This window comes from Chroicocephalus ridibundus, chromosome 1, assembly GCF_963924245.1.
Source record: "Chroicocephalus ridibundus chromosome 1, bChrRid1.1, whole genome shotgun sequence".
Lineage (NCBI taxonomy): Eukaryota > Metazoa > Chordata > Aves > Charadriiformes > Laridae > Chroicocephalus > Chroicocephalus ridibundus.
The window spans coordinates 20,692,808-20,718,658 of NC_086284.1; the positions used below are offsets into that span (position 1 = coordinate 20,692,808).

The following is a 25,851-nucleotide window of genomic DNA, read 5'->3' on the forward strand; positions in this document are numbered from 1 at the left end:
TAAATTGAGTGATGCAAAATCAATGTAGTGGAGGGAGAGGGGGAGAAGATTAGAGACTTTTTTCCTTGCTGCTTAATTGATTCTCTTGTTGTATAAGAATAGCCTTATGCAGGTATGGGAATATACTTTGAATGTATTTTAGTTGTGGAAATACCATCTAAGTATTAGTTTTCCTTTCCTATTAGGAACCTCAGAAGTTCAATAGAATTAATAATGTTAATTAAGTAATTTTTTTTTTCTTCTGTACAGTTTTCAATAATGGGATCTTTTTGTTTTTCTTGACAGCTAATGTCTAGAATTTCCCTGGATCATCCACATCATACTTTGTTTATAATATTAGCTTTGGCAAATGCTAACAAAGATGAACTCCTCACAAAACCAGATGCAATAAGAAGAAATAAGTTAATTAAAAATGCACCGAAAGAAATCTCCCAGCTTGATGTGGTGACTACAAAAATTTCTATTCTATCAATCATATTCAGTTTTTTAATTTTGTTAAAAAATGAAAAAAAAATATGTCAAAGGGTATTTAATGTAGAGCTCATCAGCTGACTTTTGTTAAGAAAGAGTAGGAGGAAAAAACTACTTTTAATAATAACCCCCCCCCCTTTTGTGCATATATTGGTAATTATTATTGAAAGAAGTAATTATGGGGTTGAACAAAACGTGGTTAATGCTTCCTGCAACAAATAGCCCCAATTATTGCAAAGAGTTTTGTGATAAATATCCTTGATGTGGGATTCTGTAAAAGGCATTTTAGATGCAACAAAAAGACTCGAGTGGGTTTGTTGTTAAAATTACATACTGAGTTGAGTATTTTTTCTTCTTTGAGTAATATCATCTGTTCTATCTAAGTATTTGTGCAGTATATCTTGTGTTCCTTTATATGACCTCTATATGTCAAAAGCCATGATGATGGGTAGTACTGAACTGTGGCTTCATGTTAATTTTGTTATTGCTTAATTTTTATTGGAAGCTGTTTTTGGAATCATCTCATATCTAGATTAATGCCTCTTCTTTCCCCCATCACTATAGGCCTGGCAGAGTTTGTCATTACCCTCCTACCCCCCACACTAATACAATTTTTCACCACATTTTTACGTGGCTTTTTTTCTCCTTTCTCTCAGATTTGCAGTTCTTCTGTGGCCCCACCGTTAGGAGTAGGATTATGCTGAACTCAGCTAAGCCTCACAGAGTTAGGCACAGAAGGGACGCATGGTCAGATTTTTGCCTTTTGCATACAGGCTTTTTCTTCAGCTGGGAGGAAATATCGGAAGCAGGAAAGTGGTGGAAGAACATCCAAAACTGCCTGTCCCTTTTTCTGAAGAATTTTTGCACTTTGCCTGGACAGATTTGGTCCCTCTCCATCCCAAATAATATTTTACTTTACTCTTTATCTCAGATTAGACAACACAAAACTTCTCTTCACATTATTTCTGTTTGTATCACAAAGGGCTGTCCGTTACTGCAGTTTTCTCTGTTTTCACAGGATGTGTCTCAGTCGTACTTACTCAGTCGTGCATGTTATGATGCATCTTTAATCTTACAAGGTGTAGTTTGCAAGATCTAATATTTGTATTCTGTTGGAGTTTTTTAGGACAGAATGAAGGCTGCTAGCAACATAATCAATATCGTAAGAAACAGGAGAGCTTGTATGGTTAGAGGCGTTGAAGCACTTTGTGATGCGTACATCACATTAGCAAATCTAGATGCTAGTCCGTGGAAATCTCAAAGAAGTAAGTCTTGGAAAAATTATTTTTGTTTTAATGCATTTCGGTTTTTTGGATTTTATGTATTTTATTTTCTTGGATTAAAAAGTATATTTCTAAATGCTGATATTTAGTTAAAAGAGATTCTGTGCTAGCACTGTGTCCTATTTTTGATAAATGTAGAACTGAGTCTGGATTAAAAGTCATAGTAATTACTTGCACTATAAGGTTCAGACCTTCTGAGCATGAAACTCCAGTTGTCCTCTGGTCATCTTCATCAGCTCTACAGAAGTATGCAGTGAGGTTTTGGGTCCCAAAAGCAACGTAAGCTGTTTTTTTTGAACTTTGATCTATGTTTACGGTTCTGAATTTAAAAATATTAATTCCTTTTAATTACAGGAGGAGTAAGTATTCCAGCTGACCAGCCAATTATTAAACTGAAGAACTTGAAGGATGTTGTTGTTCCCACCATGGAAATTAAGGTGACTGAATTTAAAATAAGTATGGACTATAGTATCAAATCATAGAATCAACTTCAAATTTGCAGTCAGGGCATATATCTGTTCATCAAATTCCCATGTTGTTTACAGGTCAGCCTACCAGGGGTGCTTTCCTGTCAGGTGGGAGATGCAGGATGAGATAGCTTCCTTAGGCTTTAGATAACCTTGACCCCAAGTATTTGCTGGATTGTGGCGTATTGTATGAAGATGGCTTTGCCACTGTTAGCGCTGACTAGCCTTTCATTGTCAAAGGGAATGATGAGTCACCTAAATCACAGGGAGGATTTGGGAATCTGAATCTCCTATTTTGTAGGTGCTAGCTCAGAGTTTCAGGGAGAAACTGTCCAGAAAGGTGTGAGAATTAATAGATATGCCTCTTCTGCTCTTCCTGAATGGCAAGCTTGTCTGTTTTTACCATTCGGTAAAGGTGAATGATCCATTCTCATTAGCATGAGTGGTTGATTGGATGGGTGCATAGTCTCTCATTCTCAGATGCCACACATTCTACCTGGGAAACTTACCAGTTTCAGGAGTGTGGAGTTGCTTTTTGGGCCAGCTACCTAAAATTTAAATGTTATGAAACCAAACTTCCCTGTGTTTAAGTCCCTCAGGCTATGTCTATAAAGCTGAATAAAACAAGCCAAGGGACTGTTTTATGCCATTAGACTTCAGAGGCTAGAAACTGCAACCCACGCTAAATAGCACTTGTTTGTAGGCTCCTGTTGGCCCCAGGTGTTGCTCCTTTGTACAACTTGATTGTCCTTTTCTTTGCCTTTCTTCTTCTCCAGTACAAACTATCTGGAATAGCTGGAGGTCTGTGATGTAAACAGCTGGAGTGATATTTCCTTACAGCTGAGTGTGTAGGGTTGCTTTGTGGCACAAGGACGTGGAGGATGGCTGAAGATACAGAACCTGTAGATTGCAACAGTTTTAGGATTGTAGGTTGGGTCCGTTTGCAGCCTAATGTAAGCCTAATGCCCCCCAACCGTACATGGACGTTTTCTTGGGAGAATGCTCATTGGGAGAGGCTGAAATGGTGTCAGGCCTTGTTTAGTGGAATTCTGCAGCACCATGTCTCCTCAACCAGTGAGATGAACAAGAAGGAATCAAACTCACTCCTTTGCTCACCATGTATTTTTGTAGCCTTTGTGGGTGTTATCCTTGTAAGTGATGGAATGCTTATATTACTGTTTAGCATACTAGCAAACAAGGTTTGCAAACAACTCATTACCACTTTCTCCGAGTGAAGCGGAGCTAACATTTATATTAATTTTAAACTTCTTTATTATTTCAGGTGGATCCCACAGGACAATATGAAAATTTGGTGACAATACAGTCTTTTAAACCAGAATTTCGCTTAGCAGGAGGCCTGAATCTGCCTAAAATAATAGATTGTGTAGGATCAGATGGTAAAGAAAGGAGGCAGCTGGTTAAGGTGGGTTCTGTCAGTTGTGGTGACATCTCAGAGACTTGGCGTCTTGGAATTTTTTTTTTAAGTTCTCATATCAGTTTTCTCATGTATCATTTCTATACCATGAGCAGAGTAAGTTTTCTCAGTTCAGGAATGCTTTAATAAAAGAAATTACAAAGTAATAGTAAGTAATATAATATAAATAATATAATAGTAAGTAATAGTATTAAATATTTTTGTAATTATTTTTCAGCAATGCATGTAAAATACAGTAGCTTACTTGACAACTACCAGACCTGCGCCTTGCGTGGTTATGTCTCAACTAGTGACCTGGAGTGTACAGCAAATAAAAGCCATCAACAGTTTGTGTTAAATACCTCCTTTTTTCTTGCTTCCCCATACAAAAAGAATTACAATTCAGAGACAATCAAAACCATGCACACAGAAACACAAATCTCTAAAAAAAAATTTATTTCTCTTCAACTGATTTCATTCTGTCTGTCTTTGAATGTAAACATTCAGTAGCTGCTGGGAGAATTCTGTTCTGCTGTTAAGTATTGGGGTAGTTTTGAAAGTTTTAAAGAGAAGCATGAATCACTAGATCTGCATCCAATGATCAGAACTGCAGTACCAACTGATGCTGCTTCATCTGCATGCTGGGTCACTAAATATGGTGAATGAAACATCTGTATTTTAAAAGAGGACCATGAGGCGTGTAGGTTGACTGAAACCTTAATCAAATAACATTTGTCAAAAAAAAGAAGAAAAAGGTGATGATTTAAGTTAATGATGGTTCTGCTTAAACAGCTGACCACTGTTAGAAAACCAAATACAGAGAAAACCCAATTGTTAATTACATTTTATTACAGGTGATTATTGTGGAAGAATAATTTGTGTTTTGTGGAATTTTTAAATATATTTTTTAAAGTTGATGAACAAGAGGTTGGATGCTGAGAAGTGTTCTTTAACTGCTTTTTCTGTCTATGCTAAAGGGGCGTGATGACCTGAGACAAGATGCTGTTATGCAGCAGGTTTTCCAGATGTGCAATACATTGCTCCAGCAAAACACTGAAACACGAAAGAGAAAATTAACTATCCGAAGATACAAGGTAACCCCAAAGAGCTGCTGCAGCAGAGGGATCAATACTACTGATAAAGCATATTTCCCCATTCTCCTCTTTTTAACCCAAAGACAATATAAAAGTGTGTTTATTTCTGTGTTCTTAAAATAGTCACTGCTCCTTAAAGTATGGAATAAACAATTAATACAATTTAATTATTACAATTACAACAATTATTACAATTTAATTTTTTCCAAATCCTTAAAAAATTCTGATGCCAAATAAATGTTTACTCTTCAGTTCTTTCTTAAGGTGAACTTATAAATGAAGTCGTGCACTGTCCTTGAATTGTAAGTTGCTAGTCATTAAACTTGAGCATACAAGTTCGTTTATCAGTTCTCATTAATTTTAGACTTGCGATATTCCTTAATTAATTAATAATTAACTTTAGTCTTGCAGTATTCCTTACAGTTGAATCCAGTCCCATCTAGTAGTCTGTTCCATCTAGGAGCACCTAAGTCCCATCTAGGGTCTGTTGATGCAGAATTTGAATCGCGGAACTGTTTTTGTTGGAATTGGAAATGCAACAAGAAATTCTTATTGTGAATGCAGAAAATGTATTTGAACAGGACTTTTACCCTCCTCCTTCCTTTTTATGTGCTTGGGATTATAATAATAGCTGTGACGGTGGGTTCTGAATAAGTACTCTCTAAGTAAAAGTACTTGTCCTTGACAAATGAGAAACGTGCGCTCTGGAATCTCTAAAGGAGCTAATCTGAATTGCTAGCCTAGTTTTAAGAATTCACAGGTGGAGTTAGTCACACTTTTTTAATAATTTTCAATGATGACTGAGGGGTTTTTATGTGTAAAAAGGAATGAGTGCAGGGGAAAAGAGAACGGGGGTTGCATTATGAGATACAGAGACTTTCCTAAGAAAAGGAAGTTGAAGGAAATAGGCAGTAGCTATTTCTCTGAGGGCAGGAGGTCGTTCGGTCTGGCCAGTTCTGTCTACTACAGCAATTGAGGGAACGAGTGCCCCCCGTTTCAAAGTGAGTAACTGTTCCCTAGGGTGAGAAGCAGACTAAGACAAGCCTAATATGTTCACGCAGCTGCCATGTTCCATGTACCATGTTCCAAATTTTACTTGTCCATGCAATTCGCACAATGCTTGTATTATCCCATTCAAGCATAGCAAGCTGTTGCCAATCACAGCTCATCCAGAATACGGATACAAACGTGCAAATTGAGTGGAATCATTAAGTTGTACTGAAGTATGTAGTGGAAGGTTCTCTGGGCTATGAAAAAAATTGCAATTATTTGGTAGAAAAACCATGAGTGTATTTTATGTATATATACATTTGTATTTAAAACAAATATTGTGGTCAGCTGGATGGTTTGGTCTTACGTCTTTTTGAACAAACACAGATATGCATCCCTGATCTGCAGGACGCACGTTCATCGTTGTGTGTGTATAACCTTCCCCCACGCAGCGCTGGGTTTGTTCTTACAGGTGGTTCCCCTTTCTCAGAGAAGCGGCGTTCTCGAGTGGTGCTCGGGAACAACTCCCATTGGGGAGTTCCTGGTCAACGTCGAAGAGGGAGCTCACAAGAGATACAGGCCAAAAGATTACTCCAGCTATGAGTGTCAGAAAATCATGATGGTGAGTCAAAAATAACTAAAAAAAAAAATAAATAGCTAGCTTATGTTCTTTACTGGGGGGAGGGGGGCGGAATTTACAGAGAATTACATATGATACTTCTAGTATATAATAATGAATCTGACCAGTGGCATGGAATTAATAGATCTTCAGACTTTTAGTTGAGTTCCACAAACCATCTCACCATACGTTTAGAAAATTGCAAACGGGTTTACCTGTTACTTTATGTAGCCATGATTGTGCAAGAGATTCTTTCCTTTTAAATCTGTATAGTATTAACAGGATGAAAGTATATTTAATTTTGGCTTTGTGCAGCTCTTGCGTGTGAATGAGTGAGAATGACTTTCTGACAGTGACATGGAGCCATCAGATAAGCAAAGGTACCAGCACAGACTGCGAGGGGAAGTATCTCCCAACAAGATGCATTTACCTGTACAAAGGCGTATAAAATACATACACCTGCTGAACCGAAGAAATAGGAGTGTGGTTTTTCCATGTAGCCATGAGTTGTGTATGAAAATAGAATTGTTTAGTAAATAGGTGCATTAATGATTGCTGTAAAAAAGACATCAATTCATAGCTCAGAGAGAGAAAGGAGCGAGAACAGTATTTGATGGGGTAAAGGAGGAATGTATTTCTTTCCAAGAAAGAGGTAATTTCTTTCCAAAGCAGTCAATCACGGGGAAAACATTTCTTATGTGTTTAAAGGATGCACAAAAGAAACATTTTGAAGAGAAATACAACATCTTCATGAAAGTCTGCGAGAATTTCCAACCTGTGTTTCGTTATTTCTGCATGGAAAAATTCCTGGATCCAGCTGTGTGGTTTGAAAAACGATTGGCATATACTCGCAGTGTGGCTACATCTTCTATAGGTATTATATGTTATTAACATTGGCTTTTTAGATTATAAACAAAGAGTTTATACCATTTCAGAACTAATGGCTATTCTGCTTTTATCACATGTCAGAAAAGGGGGAGTAAAGGGCAAAAAATGCCAGCAAGAACACCAGCATTATTTTTGTAATTAAGATTTCTGATTCATTCCTCCCCATCCTCCTTTCTGCAGTACAAAGATAGGATGAAATTCTGTGTTTCTTTGTTTTATATAGTGGTTTGTATTTTTAGGTTCTGGTAGATTTTTTTAAAGTTTCTGCCTGACTAATTCTGTTGGTTTGATTCAACATTTATTCATTTCATGTGTAGCGTCAAAAGTTTTAACTGAGTTGAAAAGCTTAATCTTTTGCTTTCTTTGTAGTGGCATTATTAGCCATGGCTGAAACGGTTATTTAAACTCTGGCATTCTTCCTTTGATTTTTCTGTCTTAATAAGGAAATATATGTAGTTGGATTGTGGATTTTCTTTGGATGACTCAGTTCTGTCTTGAGCCTCTGGAAGATATTTGACAGTAGATTGTATACATTGCAGTAGGTCCTATTTTAGATCATAGAATGGCCAACCCTGCTGCCGCGTTGTGAACATGTTGTTTATACACTCCCTTTTTTGACAGAAAAAAAAATTAAGTACATTTACAGTTTAGCAGAATTCAGATGAAAGATTTTGTAGGAGTACTACCGCTATCCATGTCCATCAGCTAATAGAAAAACGCTAACAGGTGTCAATTGCAGCAAGGGAGATCCAGTTCAGAGGCTTTCTACAATAATGACAGTAACGCACTGATTTTTAAAACTGACTCAGACAAGAATCACTCAGGAACTATTTAGGTGTAGTTGAGCTGCCCCAGGTGAACTATGGACTGAATTATGTCCAGTCCCGTTTTCTGGATTACACGATACTGTGAGTTAAACAGTTTTCTTAAAAATAGTAGTAATAACAAACACTAATTTTATTATGCAGTTGCATTTTATCTTTTTTTTTTTTTTTGAAAGCTATGAAATTGTTTGCTTAACCTATCTACAGAGAGAAATGGGCAAGAAGTCTGTGGGGTAGATAAAACAATACACGGTTGTATGAGAATAAGCTTTTTGCAATTGCATTCAGTTAATCTTTTCTCTTTGGATTTGTGGAAAGGCACTTGCTCTTTACTGGATTAATATGCATACACAGGGGAAGAAATGTTCTCACTTCTAATTTGTTTGCACATATTACACTAATAATCTTCTCTTCGTTAAATTTTTCCTGGTTTTTATGGCATGTAAGTATGGTTTCAACACTTGCCTTTTTGTTTTAGTTGGCTACATTCTTGGGCTCGGAGACAGACACGTTCAGAATATCTTGATAGATGAGCAAACTGCAGAACTAGTGCATATAGATCTGGGTAAGTGGAACAGGCAAGAGAACCTTAATTTTTCTTCACTTCAACATTTTTAAAAACATTTATTATCCTGTCATTTAGGGGTTGCTTTTGAGCAAGGCAAAATCCTTCCCACGCCAGAGACTGTTCCATTTCGATTAACCAGGGACATCGTGGATGGAATGGGTATCACTGGCGTGGAAGGAGTCTTCAGAAGGTAAGCGCTCCTACGCTGCACAGGGCTAAGGAGGCAGTGGGGTACTTCCGGCATTATGATTGCTGTACGTTAAATAGTTCTGATGCTTGAGAGGAGACTCGGATTTCTGTTGATAATATCCAAACATAAATGCTGTCCTTTTAACTCATATGCTCTTATTTATATAACTAATTACAAGTTCATTGTCGTTGCCCAGCTTTTCATATTCTTCACTAACTTATGGGTTATTGTCACCCTCTTGTGGAATTCCGGGATGGCTCAGTGCTTCCAGAGGCTCCACAGCTAAATTTCATCCCTTGATTTAGACGGATGGATTTTTTTTCTTTCAGAATTACGTATTTCTTTCAGAGCTATACTATATATTCAGAGCTATTAAGTTTTTTCGAACCATTTTGTTCTGTCTTTTATTTCTGTTCAGTTTTATGTAAGTAACTTGAAGTCTTTTTCCTCTTTTGGATCATATATTTGATATTACTTTGCAAGTGCAAAATATAAACCCGACAACAGATTTGAGCTGCAAAACAGAAAAATCCCCAAAGGGCTGAGTTTCTGTCAGCCTCCATCCTATGTCCTGTGAATGACCCAAGAGAGCCCTAAAAAGCAGGACACTTCTCTCCTTCAGGACTTCCATGAAGTTCGTTAACGTAGTGCTTGCAAACCCCAACTTCCATGTCTTTAAAAAAGGACATAGTTTAAGTGTTGTCTTTCTAAGGTAGCAATTAATAAGTGGTTCCTGATGTGCCTTTGTCCTGTGAAGGAACAGTCACTGCCACTTCGGTTCTAAACACGATGCTGTCAAATTCAGTTTCGTGTTGCTTCTGAAACTTCTGTCTCATGATACAGAAAAACATTAATTGTTTGACTCCAGGTGACGCAAATACAGTATAAAAGGTACCTGGTGCAGATACTGTTTCTGCCTCAGCCAGACTGACTTGTAATTAACAGTACAGGTGTAAGTGCATAAACAAGTCATCTCAGGGTTGGGTGTGAGCATAGTTAGCTTTGTTGTGTGTGTTCTCATCCTGAACTAGGCAGGAGGCCTAATCCCTCTTTCACTGGAGTACCTGTCCCATAAGGAAAGTTTCATGTTCCTTCCATGAGCTTAGTTTACTTGGGAGTGAATGTAGGTAGCAATTCCTGCTTCTACACTCATTGAGGAGATTTCTGAAATAGCTTCATGTCTCTGGCTACTGGATCTGCTCGGTCCATGTTCAGGAACCCTACCGAGATCCTCCGACGTGTTGCCAAGCTCCTCTGGCACACGCGTTTTCATCCGGCCAGGCAATTCTGCCATCGGGGCAGTTAACAGTCAAGTGTTAACTCAGTGGTTAATTCTGCATCTAGAGACATTTCAGACAGTGAAACGGGTCGTATCCTTCCCATAGGGAATATAATCAGTGAACTATCCAGTCTCCTTCTGGTCTTACATTTCTAAATGTCTCCATTTATTTTTTCAAAAATGGAAACGTCAGGGAGGTTAGTCAGTTGTTAGAAATTGGCCTTTAAGGAGGGTACAAATATCCATTATTTAAATGATGAAAATACCATTCCATTTTACTGAAAAGAACCTAAAAATACAGTAAAATATTTTCTAGATGCTGTGAGAAAACAATGGCTGTTATGAGAAATTCTCAAGAAGCTTTGCTGACTATTGTAGAGGTAAGCATTTTTTCATTCTTTCTGACAGTAACCTGCCAGAATGTCTTCAGTTTCTTGTCTTTGTCTTTGTATGCGTTACTATACCAAATATTCTTGTAGGGGGTTTTTTGTTCGATTTTAGTTTAGTAGTGTTGGTCGGATTTCTTAATTCCTGTAATCTTCAATAAAATCAAGACCAGTTTGCATTTTGCACGGGAACTATTCGTTTCAGGCGTATGCAGTTTCCCCTCTTCAGTATCTAAACGCTCCTAGCTGTAGCGCAACATTCCTCGCGTGAGTAGTGCCCATTGAATTAAATTCTCTCTGCGTAAGTCACAAAGATGAGAATTAAACTGACTTTTAAAAGCAGCTTACACTATGCATTAAAAATAAAATGATGTGCCTAGAAGCGTATTAAAAACTGACCTCATAGCGGAGATGGTACTCAGCGGCAAAACCCAGTGAAGTAGGAACCACACAAACACCTGCAAATGATCGGACGCAGTTTTATTGTTGGATTGTCTACTAAGGAATTTAGCCCAATTCTACTGGATTTTAAAAAACCACCAAACCTCTTAATATTGTGGTTAGCGTGAGCATAACCAACCGAGTGTTTCCCTTCCTGCCAGGGCACTGGACTAGCTGTGATTACCAGTTTACATTAAATAGAGGGGTTTGTTTTCTCACTGTGTAGGTGCTGCTCTATGATCCGCTTTTTGACTGGACCATGAACCCCTTGAAAGCTTTGTATTTGCAGCAGAGACCGGAGGACGAGGCTGACATAAGCTCTTCGCTCCATGCTGACCCACAAGAATGTAAAAGAAAAGCCAGGTGTGAGATTTTTTTCTTACTGCCTACTGTTCTGTTGCCTTGCTTTACGGTTTTCTTACTGGATGTTGCTCGTGTTGTTGAGCATCCGTGCCTAGTGCACCTCTTTTTCTTTTGTTATTCTGCCAGCAGTGATGACCAGAGTTTTAACAAAGTGGCTGAGCGTGTTCTGATGAGACTTCAGGAGAAGCTGAAAGGTGTTGAGGAGGGAACGGTGCTCAGCGTGGGAGGGCAGGTGAACCTCCTCATACAGCAGGCCATGGACCCGAAAAATCTGAGCAGACTCTTTCCTGGCTGGAAAGCTTGGGTCTGACTTGGAAGGACCCAGCAGTTTTTTAGAAGAAATGCGTTTTTATGCTGCAAGTATCTTAACATTTCAAATTGGTATTTCACAATTAAAACTTGTATCAGGAGCAACTGTGAAGGCTTATATGTATTAGTGCTTGGTGGATGTTTTGGGTTTGTTTTTTTTTAATAATCTGTTACCAAGAAAACTTTTTTTTATACTGTTCGCTGTACAGTAAACACCAACCAGTGCTTTGGTGTTCCTTGTGACCTGCAAGGACTTCTTGGGCATAGTGGATGCGTTACATTCTTAAAGCCTGAGATCCATCACTTTTGTGTATACGTTAAATAGCCGGAATCTTGTATATAACAATTCTGTATGGTAATGTGAGCATGTAGAATGGATGATCTGAAAACCAGGAGTCATGAAATAACTAGCTAAAGTGCATTTCAAAAAGGGGTTATACTTTAAAGATAATGCTACAGAGAATATAAAAGAAAACCAGAGAATCTCATGTTTAATGAACTGAGGGTTCTTGGGGTCAGGTTTTTTTTAGCTTAGTTGAATGCACACTAGATAGGGACTTTGAGCCAAGTATAACATGGCTGCTTTTTTTCCTCTTGTAAATGAAATTATGTTGGTACTTTATTTTTATACCACTACTTTAATAGTATAAAACGATAAGAAATATTTAGCTTTTGTAGCTTAGACTTCCTTGATAAAAAAGACCAACTATACAATCAAGCTTAACGTACCAGATATGCCACTAAAGCAAACAGTATTTCCTTCTGTGTTTGGTAGAAGCACCTGTTGGAAAAATTGCAGTTGTATTTTGAACACAAAAATCGCATTCTGATTGCACACGGTTTTACAGAAGACATTGCTCTTTCTTCAGTGAAAAGACCTACTGTAATTGGATAGTCAATAAATACAAATAGGAGAATCCATTCAAATAACAGTCTCACTGGTATATTGAATAAAGCTTCTCAAATCAACTTTATATTTAAATATATGAATAAAATTTGGCATACTCTCACATTATCTTATTTTACACTTTATGCATTTTTACAGCGGTGCAAGTGAAGAATTCCTGTTCTAATTAGCATTTCACTGATTTTTATTTGTATAGTGTTCCCACAATTCTTATTGCTGTATCTTTGTTTTATAAGTCAATGTCAACATGGCGAGATGAGTCTTCTGTATTATGTTTTTATGAAGCTGACATAAATTTCTGCTCATCCTTGGAACCAAAAATGCATCCAGGCTTTTCTGTGGGGAAAATCGCATCCAGGGATGCAGTGATTTGTTCTCTGAAAATGAAACTTAACTGCCAGAGCACACGCACTCTATGTGAATTTTAAGTGACACTTAGGAAAAGGAGAAAAGTCCTGCCAGGCAATTCCAGAGTGGCAGGTAGGAAAGGACTGAACAAAAAGCACTTAAAGAATTTTTATTTCTAAGCATAGACTTAAAAACATCTGGTGGTATTTCTGGAAATTTTTCTCATGCTTCTTATAGAGGAAGTTCTTTAGACATTTTTTGTGTTCTTTAAAACTCTAGCTATCATATAAATGAATATTGCATAAAAGCACTGGGCAGATCCTGTCCTTCATGAGTTACTTGGAAAGGACTATTTTCATCATGCTGGGCTGCAGCTTAGCTTTTTAACTCAGAGCAACTGGTGAAGCATTAATATTAGTAAGATTGTCTCAGGAAAGTCTAACTTCAGAGGAAATAATTTAATTATTCCTCTGCAATGCGGTTAACTTGGTGTTTAGTGCCTGTATTTTGAATGACTATACATTTTCATGGTTCAAGCTGAACGAAACGCAAATAAAATGCATGCAAATAATTGTAAATGTAATTGAAACCTGCTTCCATTCTTGTATGCTCCTGTAGCAGTGAAACACCAGTTAGCCGACAAACATAGGAAAACAGTTTGAATTATTAACAAACCTTGGAGTCTCCAAAACTATTAAAATCAATGTGACACAATCCTGTTAGAATGAGATCTGAGTTCAGCCAACGTAACATTCTTGAGACAATTGTCATCCCTGCAGAGGCTCGTGTAGCCAAAAAGTAACCATCAGAGACTGTGCTTTCTTTTTGTTCCAGTAATGCCTTAATTTTTAAAAGCCAAAGTTAGGAAGTGAATGGTTTGCAAAAATGCATCATCGATAGACACACACTTTCCTTGTATAACAGAAAAATAAAATCTGGATGGAAATACTGCTTAATTCTGAACAATGGTTTTGTCATAAATGCTCCTACTGATGGTAAGGTGGATTAGTGTTTGAGACGCCAGAAATACATGAGACATCTGAGAGTCAGTACGTGAGACACGAGAGTCACGTTGCTTCTTTAGCATTAATTTTATTTCTTGGAATGCATCTTAGCAATTTTAAACATTTACATTTAGAAAAGATAATTTCTAAGGAAAATGAGCCTGTGATCTAGTAAGATGGGGAAGAGTTTTTAAACAGTAACGTATTTATTTGAAATTAGCTTTTTCTGGTGAAATGTCTGTTGGAGAAATGTCCTCAGGCGTATGAACTGAAAAAAAGTGAAGTGTTAGCAGGTAAACCAATTTGAGTGATAAACCTTGACTGAACTTTTCCATCAGCGAGGAACTCTGTCCCGTGAATGGGAATCAGATTAAACTGTCCACCTGGTGAGGTACATCCAATTCAAATAAAACAAGGATGTCAGTCTTCGTGAGTACAAATCTGGAAACTTCTGTTGTTCTTACAGATAAAACCACTCGATAATAATTTTCTCAGTAACTGTGAATTAATTCGGTCACTATTCCATGTTACTATGAAACTCTTGAGTTTTTAAAAAGTAATCACTGCTGCTAAATGTTTTTGAATGCACTAAAATGTTAGGCTTTGTATCTTCAGGGGCTAATGCACTCTTATTATACATTGGTATTATACATTAATGTTGTTGTTCCATATCTGCACAAGTGATAATGCTTCAACAAAAAAGGGTCAATAAAGATATCTTTGTAAACAGGCAATTCCAATGTCTGCCTGGGGAATTTGGTGGTGTGATTGGTAAGTGATGACACTACACATTTTTCCTGCTACTTTCATCCCTGTGAATTTAAAGCCAAAGTAAGGCGGTGGTGTTGTCTTGTGGAACCGGTAGAGAGCCTGAAACAGCTCTCAGGGAGAGATTACCTAATGCGAGCACTTAATGATGACACTTAAATATTAACATTAAATAAAATTATTCATTTCAGCAGGTAGGTTGAAGAGTGAAGCCTCAGCGAGAAAGCTGGGAAGTGTGCTAGGGAGGGGTTAGGTTCTCTCCCCGACACATTTCAAGGTCTTACCTGCATCCTGATTGTATGAGAAGACTGACGCGTTGTTCACATAACACACGCTCTCATCATCTGTCCTGCACTTAACACCTATACTTCAGCTTTCATTCAGAGCTGCACAGTGGATAATGTCAGTAATATCTCTAAGGGCGCACACAGCTTCTGCTCTCCCCGCTCCCTCATTCTTCCCTCACTACTGTACGTGTGTCCACAAAAAATGTGGTGCAAAGCGACTACGCCCTTGCCTGCCCTGGAGAGGTCCTGCGGCAGCATCCATAGCTGGTCCTCCCTCTCTACACGCCCATTTTGCCAAACAATACACAACATAAAACAGACTTGAGCTCATTTGGTTGCCCCAGTTACTGCGTACCGCCTGTGCAGGATGCAAAGCAGAAAGGATTATGAGAAAATGCAACTACCTATAGAAGGTCCCCCCCTTCGAAGAAACTTCTCCTCTTGGACTGAGTTGTGAAGAAGTCCTCCCCTCTTAAAAATTCCTCAGCCATGTGGTGCTGAGTCTTCCCTGCAGCTTCTAGGGTGAAGTAGTGTTAGAATGCGGGTGCTCAGGGGTGGTTGACTCTGCTTCTTGAAGATTGTCTGTTAACTAGCAGAATTTGACCCTGTACTATTTTTCTTCAAAGACAGGGTGTTTTTTTCTGTGATTAAAATGGACCTTAAACAGTGCTGGGCATGCTCCTCACACGCTCACACATCAAGAATGTGAGAGCGAGAGAAGGAAGGGGTGGAGGGAGAGAAGGAGAGAGCCTCTGCATGCTTTTCTAACTACTGCAAAATGAAGTTTTCCAGTCTGTAGTCACAGGGCACATGTTGTTCGACTGTCCCTCTGGATTACAACTAGCTTAATATTTGTTAATATTAATTATTGCTAAGTCAGCTCACTGTTCCCAGAGTACTGCTCCACATGCGCAGGAAAACCCTGCCATAGAGAACACGCATTTTACTTGCAGGAATTTTTTTAGTATCTTGATCTGTTCACCCAAAGCCCCTGTTTAGCATCCCCACACCACATTTGCTTTCACAAAAGCGGTGAAAATTGAGTTTATGGATTGGAAATTTTGTGTTCCGGAAATTCAACAAGTGGCATAGCAGGAATGAAGCCATTTCTTAAAATGTAGTACTGCTTCTGCATCACAGCTAGGACTTGTTTTATAGGAACCTGGACAACTGTCAAGCAGAAAAAGTTCTTCAGTTCTTCAGCCTGTGATGCCTGGAATAGATTTTTCTGGTGGGCAGGATTAATTTCTGAGTATTTGGAAAAATTCCTTTATGCTGTGCAAGATGTCAGCACCTGAAGTGCCAAAATGGCAGTTCCTTAAGCTGAGTGGAGACAGTTGTGATTTTGGTGCATCATTTAACAAGAGACAGTTAAGTAGTTTTTCCACTTCCGTTATTTAAGCAGATATGTATTAGTCAAGTATCTGCTTAAAATACTTCCATCTGAACAACAAAAAAAAAAAATTCCACCAAGAAACTTTAATCTTTTCAGTTCTCACCAGTCCCTCATATGAACACACAGCATTATGCTTCCCACTTTTTATTAATAATTACAGTATTTTTATACAGTATATAACCTAAATAAAGGGAGAGTAGACTCCTGCTATTACGTAATTTTTTTCCCCATCCAGATAAGGATCTGTTAGATTCTCACCAAAGTGTTCAGATTCCCATATGAAAAACAGCTTTGCCTCCACATACACTTTCCCCAAACTACCTGCATCTGTGATCTTCAGATTTCCCACAGAAACAGATTTTTATTTCTAGAAGACAAAACATTTAGTTGTAGGTGTTTCTATGGCCTCTACGGCCACTGTACAGAGAATGCTGGCTGTGGAAACTCTATCCAGAAGTGCTCCATGCAGAGTTCAGACTACAGTAAAACAAACTGGATGATCTTTAAGGTCCTTTCCAACCCAAAGCATTCTATGATTCTGTGAAACAATTAATAAGGTAGTTGTACTTCATGTACTTCATTCATCTCTCGTGACTTACCTGGAATGACACTTCCAACCAAAAGAATTCTATGATTCCATGAATTTCCAGAAGCCTTCCAGTCATTGTACCCCTGAGCTTACCTTTGACTGAACACTACCGTTGCATTTTGGCCCAGCAATAATTAAATGTACAGTCAGCCAGTCAGCCACAAGGCAATCTGAATTGACATAGTTGTACAGTAGCTGAAGCTTGTGGTATGTAGGTTCCACAACATATCCTCCAGCCCCACCATCCTGTTCTTTAAGGGAATTTAACTTCTTACCAGCAAGGGAGTACACCATGAATTTTATCAACACACTCATTGTTTGATAGAGTGTTACGGTTTCAGTCCAGCTTCCAGGCCCCTAGCATGCCATGGAAGTTGTAGATTACACTTGTCAACAGGAGAGACTTTGCTCAAATGAGCACTTCCCATGGACAGTTTCCAAACCAAATGCTTCCATGGAGGAGAAACTCTTGGAGTGCTCCTGACCCGTGTTCAAGTCGTTCGCACTTCAGCACTAGACCAGTACTCTCAAGATTTTCATTCCACGAAGTTTGCCAAGATATCTGAAATAACTCTTACATTATGCAAATCTTTAATTTGAAAGTAACATCAGCTTAGTCAATTAAAATTTAAAAGTTAAGTCAATTACTCCAATTAGACATAAAAAATGAAGCAATATCTAACCAACCTCATCAGTGTCTCTCACTCTGCGTGTCTTCACATTGGTTTGTGTTTCCTTTTTGTCTAGCAGACTATTTGCACCTCCACCAAGGCTGGATCCCTCTCTGGAGTTCTTTTGGGTACCATGTACATTTATTGCTTTAGGAGGAGATTTTGGGTCAGTTTCTGAACTACCTACTACAGATCAGTTGCAGACCAATCTGCAGCTGTTGTTTTAAAATGACACTGAATCTTGCGTTGCATGTAAAGTGAGGTTATCTGGGAGTGTTTGAGGAGATAAAGCCTGTTGGGACCTCAGAGAAAAGGTGAACTAGCTGGCGTTACACAGAATCATAGAATTGTCTAGGTTGGAAGGGACCTTTCAGATCATCAAGTCCAACCATCAACCTAACTCTGACAAAAACCATCACTAAACCATGTCCCTAAGCACTACATCTACCCGCCCTTTAAATACCTCCAGGGATGGCGATTCCACTGCTTCCCTGGGCAGCCTGTTCCAATGCTTGGTAACCCTTTCAGTGTAAAATTTTTTCCTAATATCCAGTGTAAACCTCCCCTGGCGCAACTTGAGGCTGTTTTGTCTTCTCCTATCGCCTGTTATTTGGGAGAGACTGACCGCCTCCCCATCCAGTCCTGATGTGGAGTCTGCTTCTTTTTCATGAAAGGGAGTAAAAGTTTCTGTCCTTTCTGAGTTATGGTGTGGAATCTGAGACAATTCATATGGATTATGCTGTGACTTAAGAAACTGGAAGTCTAAACGAAAGAGTGGAAATGCAAGTAAAGATACAATTTAGATCATTAAAATTACACTATCTTTACCTATACCTTCATCTATACGAATCCTTGTAACACTTACTTAAAACTAAAAAAAATAATATCAAAGCTAGAGACAGTTCTATTTGTTACAAAAATGGAGATAGAAGATAATTAACTTTCCCTAAGATTGCACATCTAACAAGCTAGTTTCTGTAATTATGAGACATAACCTGATATCAATCCTCTGTTTTTTTGCTTAATAACTTCTCCTTAGTATTGCTCTATTGTTAAAAATATATTATTTCTCACAAAATCAGTTTGCTGGCCAAATTTTTTCCAGACAGCAGTGTGAGTCCTAAATTACATCAAACAATTTCAATTATGTAAGTGTAAATTAGAAGATAATCTGGCTCTTGTGATTTTGTTTTGAATTTTTGACTTGCCTCACTACCTTAATCAGTCGATAATGTATGTTAACACACCTATACATTGCATAATATGTAAGTAGATCATATACACTAAAAGCCCCTTGGCTATGTCAAAACACAGAAACTGAGGCCTAACTGATGCCCTATCAGCACACAGCAGTCATACCGGTGTAATTAAAACCAGTTTTAAATCAATTTATTTAGGTCTGTGCAAACCACCATGGGTGCAAATCTCCATGTGACACACATCTGTTTATAATTATCTCTTATCTGTTTATCTTAATTCTGTCATTTACACACAAGGTCTCATAAATCAATGACAATACATGAGGTATTGTGTTAAGGTAGACGTTAAATAAGGCAAGATAAACACAGACCTTTGAGACCGTGGTTCTCCTCAGGACATACGATGATTGCTTAAAGCAAAAGTGTTCTGTCATCATTCAGTTCCAAATTACCAGCTTTACTTTATGTAAAACATGGAAGTAAACTTGTGTGCTCCCTGTGTGCACAGTTCCCACTGTCCTTCTCAACCGCTTTCCTTCTCACTCCTACACTATTTTTTGAGTCTTGATTCTAATGGTTTCCAAGTATTCTTTTTTTTTTTGTTTTTATTCCAAAAGCCCTTACTGGATATGGCTTTCAGCCTCTCTCTCCAATACTTCACTCATTGTTTCCTCTTTTCATTACAGCATCTGCATTACAGATGTAGCTGAGGGGTCTTTTTATAGTAATTATAGGCATGCTTGAAGCTTTTAAAGTTAAATAATGCTTTTAGAAATTGCATGTCTGTAAAACCATTTTAATAAATTAATCTGATGGTATAAAAATAAGAATTCTTTTTACATTTATATCCTATTGCATTGTCCAATTACTCTTTATGAGGAATATGAATGTCTCAGCAAGCAAGTGATCCAATTGACTATACACCAAGGAGTTTAATGGATTTCTTAGCTGGAGGAGGAGACTGTTACAACATGTTCTGTATATAAAATAAGTCATTTACTTTAAATGCTGGCTGACACAATACATTTAACATATCCAATTTATGAATAACTCATTATTTTGGTATTGGTCTTCCAAGTCTCTCTATGAAATAATTAGAATTTACTAAAAAGGCTTTATCATCAACTAAGATGAAAACTGGGGCTTCCTTTTGTAGACTGATCAATTTTTTAATGGTCTGAGAGTGATTTATCCTTGTGGATTAATATGAACCAGCTGTTTTTCCTGAAAGATTGATGCGATCGCTCCCACATATTGATGTCCGGCCTTTGTGACATATTTTGTTATGTGCAAGAAGTCACACATTTCCTAATACTGGAAGTGCTAAATATAGACAGAAAGAAAGTGCTGCAAAGAACCACATTTGCCTTTATGAGATTGTCTGTTTCTCTTCAAAAAGTACAGTCAAGTACAAAATAAACTTAGTTCTAAAATACATTAAGTAGACATGCAGTTGTGTTACAACCTTGATTAACAAAACCATATGCTAACAATAAAAGACAATAAAGCTAGTTAATCCTTAGAGTAATTTTAAAGTACAAATGAAGTATACATTATGATGACTGCAACAGTTGCGTATTTCAAACCATGCTTTAATAGACTGCTATGGCTCTGGGATTCAACTGACTCATTGCCTTGCTCCATATTGCTATAGAGGAGGGTTCATGACAATAATTGCATATGATACTTCACCGTGGAAAGACAGTTTTCTTAGATAGCACCAACCTACATGGTAAGCGTGACTAGTATTTGCTTATTTTCTCAAAGACGACCACAACCTGTGTCTGGAGTGACAATGACTCAACTTTAGAAACATGATTGGCAATGATGAGCCTGGCACAGAATATTTCCCTTTCCTAATACTTTCACCTGGAGTTCTAACTCACTGCACAGATGCTACGTGTATTTTTTCTCTAGGAAGTTATGAAATGGTTCTGTAATTCCTACCTACCTACTCTTTCCTTACTTCATGCTAACTCTTACTGAAGGGGATCATCTTGTAAAAAATAAATTAACTTCTCACCCTGCCTTTACGTTACAACTTGAACAGCAGTCTAAGTAGTGTCTCATGCTTCATTAACCTCATGTATAATTGATGTGAGGTATACTAATGATGTTTTGTTCATAAGGCAAAGTTAAATAAGGAGGAGGAGGTTTGGAACAGAAACCAAACAATTATGGAAGAAAAGCAGAAATTTAGTAAAAATGCCAGACAGCTGGGCAATAATTTTGGCAATAAATTAGCTTCCTTCCAGCAATTTTAGGTGTTGTAGCCATAATTCTTAGTCCTTAATTAAACAACCTAAAAGCATGAGACATTTACATAGGACTATGATACTTCAAGTTCTTTAAATATCAAAAATCAAGAGGCAAGTAGGCCTAAATTGAGGCAGATGCATGTACCAAGACATTTCAAGGAAAAGAATATTTAAGCATTTCATACCATTTTTCAAATCTCGCTGTAGTATCTAAGTCAGAAGCCTATGCCGCATAGGCTTGCTCTGTAGCTACCAGAGCCAGAAAGGTACTTCCCCAGAGCAATTTTACAACAGCTAAGATATTAATTGCCATACAGAGATAACAATTTCTTTAGGGACCTTGAACAACTATGCTCCCTGCTGATGTATCTCCTCTAAGTGACCAAAGACAGGTGGAATAAATCTGGCCACTAAAAGTCTGCCATAAAAACCAGGTTCAACTGAAATCAACAGAAAAACTAAGATTGAGATTTAAAAAGCTGTGCTCTTAGTAGGAGAAGACCATCCACAAATCTCCGAGTCAATAAGACTGACAAGTGCTTAAGACTGCAGAGATTATGGAGTTAGGAATCTAGTTTTATCCACCTTGACTTACTTAGTTGAATACATTTAATGTATGCAAATATACTTAATACTTTCATGCAGTGGCAATTTTTTTGCATCCAGAATGAATGCCACAGTGAGTATCACTTACCATAAAATGATACTTAACAGCATCTAGTCTGTCTGAATTTGATGAAAGCACCTGCTGCAACACCTAGCAACTCTGCCCGAAAGTAGAAAAATAATAATCTACAATGCTTCCATCCTGCTAAGAAATTAAGTCAGAAACAGTACATTGCTGTTAATACTCTGTTTCAATTACTTGGTAGTACTTGCAGAAACAGGCTCTTGATCAGGTGTAGGTCCTTTACTAGAGAAACTAGAAAACATGCAAAACATAATGAGGTTTCTAGCAGGCAGGCAAAGTGGCTTAAAGAATACACCATCTACAGTCTCCCAGGAATAAGCAAAGGAAGTCAACTTGGCCTATAAATATTTTTATAATGATCAAACAGCTTTCAAGTGGCTTGTAAGAAATGAGTTCTAGTCCATTATAATTAATTCTAAAAGACAGCTGCCTTCTGTGTGCTTAGTTTCTTCCTTTCTTTTTTCAGTTTTGTTTGCCTTTGATGTTCAGCCTTGTTTTCCCTTGAATCATAGTTTCAGTTGTTTTCAATCTCACTGAGCATCCGTAACTGTGGGACCCAGAAAAGACTGGGGGCAATCAAAAATACTGCTTGATTTATATTACTGTAATGAGCCTGGCTTTACTACACTATGCCACAAACAGAAAAGCCACTAGTAGAACTTAAGTACCTGACTTTGCACTGTACTGTGCAACTTGTACAGCCTTTATCTCCTGAGGGCAAATGCTCTTCACCAGAAGAGGAGGATCTCTTCCTCCAAAACTTTTAAGTTCTTTGTTGTAGTGAAATATATGCACATCTTGTAAAGAAGCGCACCCAAAAAAGCCACAGTCTTCTATTTTACAGTATAAATGTGCTACATAGCTATGTTGTTCTAATGCCTCCTATACTTGTAACTGTTAGAAGGTGATACAAGGTGAGATAAAAGACCTCATTTTTAAAGGTCATTCATAACTGCAAGCAGATCATTCCCATGGTCACCCACCATGACTACACATACAATTAAACCAGTTTGGCTGGGCACACGACTTGAAGTTGCGTCTTTTCAAACCACTCCTATGCACCTTTTAGCAGAGAACAAGCTGGCACTGAAGAACACAAGCAAAAACCAAGGAGAGTAAGATGGCTAAAGGAATACAAAATCCTATAACACATTTTCACCAAATCTGACTCAGGACAAAGAGCTGGACACGTTGCTCTTTCTGCCTGTGGCCACTTTTGGTGACTGAGGCTTGTATCACACAAACTAATCGGAGCAGGAGTGCACCTTTTCCAAAAAGCAGAAGAAAGGATTCAAATTGACAGAAAGATTTGCAGAATAAAATCTTGATTTCTTGAAAAGACAAATGGGATACACATTTCTCAGTAGAGGGAGGAAAAGAACTACTTAAATAAAAATTATTGCTAAAACCTAAGAAGCAAGAACAAAACCCACTTAAACTGAAAATCAAGAACAGTTCCCAGAAGACTTAAGCACTAGACCGGGAAAAGTACCTAGAAACGAACAAACCTGTATTACCAGTGGCACAAAAAGCATGACCTAAAGGGACTTTTAGATGTCTAAATACTATGATTCTGATCCTCATAAAATAGAACATACTTTCCATTATCTCTGAAGCAGTACAAAAGATACACCCGCCGGTTAAAAGAAAAAGCTATCCATGTTTCTGCTTCAGCAGGATTAATCACAGGCAGTGAATAAATTACTAATGATCTTTTCTCTTTTTGATGCATAAACTTGATTTCCATTATTGCTAGTGAGATTACACATTTTCAGCAAAGGGAGAACAGCCCTGACATTGATGATACCTACACAAACCAGAGGGAGAAAAAGAGAACAAGGGTTTATGTGAGGAAAGACACAAGACTTTCTACTACACGTAAACATCTCCGCAACAAAACATTAGAAAATTAAATGTAGAAAATTATCCAAAATGCTAATGAGATGGTGTGCATGCTGAATCAGTACTTCTCATTGCTAATTACCTATGCTTATCCCTTCTGGCTAAAGACATTGCCCGCCACCATCCATCTCAGTATCCGTCTTCAGGGAATATTTCTAGCCAACAAATTTATTTTACCTTCATACTCACTTTTCTTCTTTCTTTGTTAAAATGTGACTAGAACTCTACCATATACAAAAATAAAACCAGATCATCCACAGAAAAGCTTACTTTCCAAAACATGTTGGTTTAAGAAAGCCCTAAAAGGAAAACTGGTTATTTAAGATCCACGCCTCCCACCTCTCGTTTTGGTCTGTAGTTTTGAGTATGCAAAAGGTGGTGCTTTTTAAAATGTTTGTACTGTATTAAAAGCTCAACATTTACTGAAAAGTCACAGGGTTGTCCACTCCCTCACCCTTGTTTATCAAACACAGTATTTCCTTCAAAAATCTTAACAGCTTTCATGAAGACCACAGAAAGCTATCCCCATGCCTGAAGGATGAAACAACCTCCATTTTATATTTCTGGATTCATTTTTCTTCCCTCAGAGCTTATTTCCCCCCTCGCTCTGGGAGACAGGTATTTCCATGGGCTGAACTTCATAGAATCATAGAATTGCCTCGGTTGGAAGGGACCTTTCCAATCATTAAGTCCAACCATCAACCTAATTCTGACAAAACCATGTCCCTCAGCACCACATCTACATGTCTTTTAAATACCTCCAGGGATGGTGACACAACCACTTCCCTGGGCAGCCTGTTCCAATGCTTGACAACCCTTGCAGTGCAGAACTTGTTCCTAATATCCATCCTAAACCTCCCCTGGCACAACTTTAGGCAGTTTCTCCTTGTCCTGTCGCCTGTGACTTGGGAGAAGAGACAGACCCCCACCTCGCTACGACCTCCTTTCAGGTAGTTGTAGAGAGCGATGAGGTCTCCCCTCAGCCTGCTGTTCTCCAGGCTGAACAACCCCATCTCGCTAGAAGTCACGACAGCCGACCCTGCCGCCGCCAGCGGGGCGGCCCGGGGGCTCCAGTGGCCCCTCTGCCCGCCTCAGCGCGGCCGGCGGGCTGGGCCTTGCCGCCCTCCCCTCACGGCGAACACCGCGCGAAGGGGATGGGGAAGGGGGGCGGCGGGAGAGGGGCTGAAAGCTGCCGGCAGGGGGTGGGTTCCGCAGCCGGGCCGGGCCTTCTCCTCCGGCGGGGAAGCGCTCCCTGAAGGCCCGCCGTCCCCGCGCCAGCCCGCTCCCAGGGAACCGCGGCGGCCCTCCGCTGGTGAAGGGAAGGGTGGCAGCCTCTCCGGGAAAGGACTGGTTTGACTAAACGTTCAAACCCAGGGTAAGCGCGGCGTGTTCGCGTCGCTATCCCCCCTCTCCCGCCCCTGACCTGTAGGAACAGCAGTTTCCAGCGGAGGAGGTAAGAGCTTTGTTAGTCCGCTCCACGTTTAAGGTCGAGCTCGTGGTAAGGAATGGCCGGGAAGAGTGGTGTCCCACGGAGCAGTGTGCAGGGGATGGGAGGAGAAACCTGCCTTTTTCCTTGAGGTGCGAGAAAGCAGAGGGTATCTCGCTGGGTGCTGGCACTCCCACAGCAAACCCAGCATGCTCCAAGCGGGCAAGGGCTTAATGGCTGCCGGGGTGGACAACTGCAGGTGGGGAGAAGCGGGAGTCTGCGGAGCGGGCAGTGCCCTGGAGGAACACAGCAGGCCCCTGGCTGGGGTGGCCAGGGTTGCTGGAGAGAGCGCGGCCCTCCCAGGTGCTGTCATCCGAGGTCAAGGCCGTGGTAGACTCCTCCAGAGGAGGAAAAAGACTCCAGAAAATTTTTCACCGGAGAGCGATGAGGGCGTCAAGACAACTATTTCAGAAAAGGAATCACTGGGAAATCAAGGCCAACAGCATCCTGGCCTGTATCAGGAACAGTGTGGCCAGCAAGACTAGGGAAGTGATCATCCCCCTGTACTCGGCACTGGTGAGGCCTCACCTTGAGTACTGTGTTCAGTTTTGGGCCACTCACTACAAAAAAGACATTGAGGTGCTGGATCATGTCTGAAGAGGGCAATGAAGCTGGTGAGGGGTCTGGAGAACAAGTCTTAGGAGGAGCAGCTGAGGGAGCTGGGGTTGCTCAGCCTGGAGAAAGGGAGACTGAGGGGAGACCTTATGGCTCTCTACAACTCCCTGAAAGGAGGCTGTAGGGAGGTGGGGGTTGGTCTCT

General features: G+C 39.2%; 1 protein-coding gene across 3 annotated transcripts in view; it reads left to right on the forward strand.

The window, feature by feature from the left end:
• Positions 1 to 14,571, forward strand: part of ATM (ATM serine/threonine kinase) — a 75,397-nt gene extending 60,826 nt beyond the window's left edge. For 2 of the 3 annotated variants that reach the window (XM_063330444.1, XM_063330435.1), the window contains exons 52-63: positions 286 to 444; positions 1,598 to 1,736; positions 2,109 to 2,191; positions 3,504 to 3,644; positions 4,613 to 4,729; positions 6,192 to 6,341; positions 7,047 to 7,212; positions 8,529 to 8,615; positions 8,694 to 8,808; positions 10,404 to 10,467; positions 11,141 to 11,277; positions 11,404 to 14,571. In XM_063330444.1, coding sequence (XP_063186514.1) covers positions 286 to 444; positions 1,598 to 1,736; positions 2,109 to 2,191; positions 3,504 to 3,644; positions 4,613 to 4,729; positions 6,192 to 6,341; positions 7,047 to 7,212; positions 8,529 to 8,615; positions 8,694 to 8,808; positions 10,404 to 10,467; positions 11,141 to 11,277; positions 11,404 to 11,587 — 1,542 coding nt within the window. In that variant the 3' untranslated portion in view covers positions 11,588 to 14,571. The remainder of the gene's footprint in view (positions 1 to 285; positions 445 to 1,597; positions 1,737 to 2,108; positions 2,192 to 3,503; positions 3,645 to 4,612; positions 4,730 to 6,191; positions 6,342 to 7,046; positions 7,213 to 8,528; positions 8,616 to 8,693; positions 8,809 to 10,403; positions 10,468 to 11,140; positions 11,278 to 11,403) is intronic. The other variant, XM_063330452.1, reaches the window with a different exon arrangement.
• Positions 14,572 to 25,851: the final 11,280 nt, after the last annotated feature.